The sequence below is a fragment of the Vulpes lagopus genome, chromosome X (assembly GCF_018345385.1).
Source record: "Vulpes lagopus strain Blue_001 chromosome X, ASM1834538v1, whole genome shotgun sequence".
In the NCBI taxonomy this organism is placed as follows: domain Eukaryota; kingdom Metazoa; phylum Chordata; class Mammalia; order Carnivora; family Canidae; genus Vulpes; species Vulpes lagopus.
Window position 1 is genome coordinate 88,423,218 of NC_054848.1, and position 1,922 is coordinate 88,425,139.

Here is a 1,922-nt window from a genome sequence, read left to right on the forward strand (position 1 = left end):
ATCTGAAGATAAACGCATAATAGGTTCATGGACAGGGACAGAAAATTCTACCTGGTTGTGAAAGTTTGGCCAAGCAATGATCCACTGGGAGTGGCCACAGCAGTGTGCCAGAAACCACACCGGTGTGTCTCCCGAAGGCGCCCAGAGGCCTGCGGGGGTCCTGAGGGCGGCTGGATCACCATTGTGATCCCCAAAGCCGGCCGAGGGGAGGCCGAGGGCACCGAGGCTCCGCTGGGCTCCGCTCCAGGGGGCCTCCGATGCCTCAGAAGCCTAGGAAGCCTCAGAAGCCTTAGGCGCGCTCCCCTAAAGCGAAAGCGGCCCAGACACGGGGGCCGCCATGTTGGAGCCCGGGTGGCCAGCGCTTGGCCTTTTTTCTTCGGCAAAGGGCGGAGGGAGAGGCCCTGGGGGAAGGGCCGGTTGGCATTGCTGGTGCAACACTGCCATCAAGCGGAACGCGTTGGCGATCCCCTGAGCCGCCGCCCGGTGGCTTCCAGGGGACGCCTGGCCCGGGGGTGAAGTCCCAGTGTCCCGGCGGGACAGAAGGGGCCATTGGCAATCGCGAGGCGCCTGGCCCTTTTGGCAGGCGCTCCACGCTGGTCCGTTGATGACCAGCTCTGGAGCAAGCGTTGGCATTGGGACGCAGAGGCAGGATTCAGGCAGCCGTTCCTTGACTGTCCTTGTTGCCCTGAGGGCTGTGGTGGGACGTTGGAGAAGGTGGCCCAGAAAGGGAAACGGGGCTAGCTCAGAGGCCTGGCCCGGGGCGGGGCGGGGCGGGACGGGACGGGGGTGTGGTGGCGGTGGCGGTGCTGGCGGTGGTGGCGGGAGCGGTGGTGGCGGGAGCGGCGGCAGCTTGGCCTGGACTTGGCTGAGGGAAATGGGGACACTGGGACCAGGCCTCCGCCAGAGAGGGGAAAGCCGCGCGCGGGACTTGGCAGTGCCGCTTCCCGGTACCCGTGTCAGGCAACAGCCTCTTGGTGGGCCCAGGCCGGGTTTGGGCAGGGGACGCGGGGGGGGGGGGGGGGGGGCGGCGGCGGCGGCGGAGGAGGAGGAGGAGGAGGAGGAGGAGGAGGAGGAGGAGGAGGAGGAAGGGGGGGAGGCCCGCTGGTGCTGCTGCTGCCCCCACCGGGGGCCCGTCCCTCCGTCCCTCCGGGACTCTCTGCTCCTCCTGGTGAGCTCCGCCACCACCTCCTCCCCCGCCCCTACCCCTCCACCGCCTCCCAAAACCGCCGCACGCTCAAGGACCCCCCCTTGACACCGGGTGGCCCGGCTCCACACCCGTACCCCTTCCCGCGATCCGGACACGGGGACATCAGGGGCCCCGCCTCCGTCCGCACCAGCAGTGGCGGCAGCCCTCCAGGTTCCCGTGCGGGTCGTAGGCGGGGCTGCAGGGGGCTGGCGGCCAACGGCCCCCCGGATCCTGCTCTAGCTCCCGGGAGAAGGGGCACGCGCGGCCACAGGCCCGGCGCCCCCTGGCCCGGCCCGGGTGGCTGCGTCACCCCGCTCCAGTCCGGCCCACACGTGGCTTGGGACTTCCCGGGCCCGACCGGCCAGGCCCCCAGGCCCCCGGACCTCGGACCTCCCTCGCGCTCCATCACGTCCCTCCGTCCCCGGACTCCCTCCACGTCACTCCCGGGGCCCCTCCACGCGGGAGAGAGAGAGAGAGAGCAGGGCGCCGGGCTCCCGGATCCCCCCGAGGACTTTCCGCTTGATGGCAGTATTGCACCGCGAATGCCAGCCCGCCCTTCCCCCAGGGCCTCTCCCTCCGCCCTCTGCCAGAAGAAAAAAAGGCCACGCCAGAGGACTCGGGAGCCAAGCCCGTGTCCCTGTCCGCTGTCCCTCGCCCCAACATGGCGGGCGGCTCTCATGTCAAGGGCCGGGCCACTCGGGGTGAGGGTGGAGGGGTGGCGGGTGGCGGGTTCGGC

The 1,922-nt window shown here is 70.3% G+C and overlaps 1 protein-coding gene across 1 annotated transcript; it reads right to left on the reverse strand.

Moving 5' to 3' along the window:
* Positions 1-303: 303 nt before the first annotated feature.
* Positions 304-1,592, reverse strand: LOC121482625 (basic proline-rich protein-like). The gene is made up of 2 exons (XM_041740467.1): positions 1,204-1,592; positions 304-865 (listed from the first exon to the last, which is right to left on the reverse strand). The coding sequence occupies exons 1-2, from the start codon at positions 1,590-1,592 to the stop codon at positions 304-306; spliced, it is 951 nt and encodes a 316-aa protein (XP_041596401.1).
* Between the last annotated feature and the right edge of the window lie 330 nt (positions 1,593-1,922).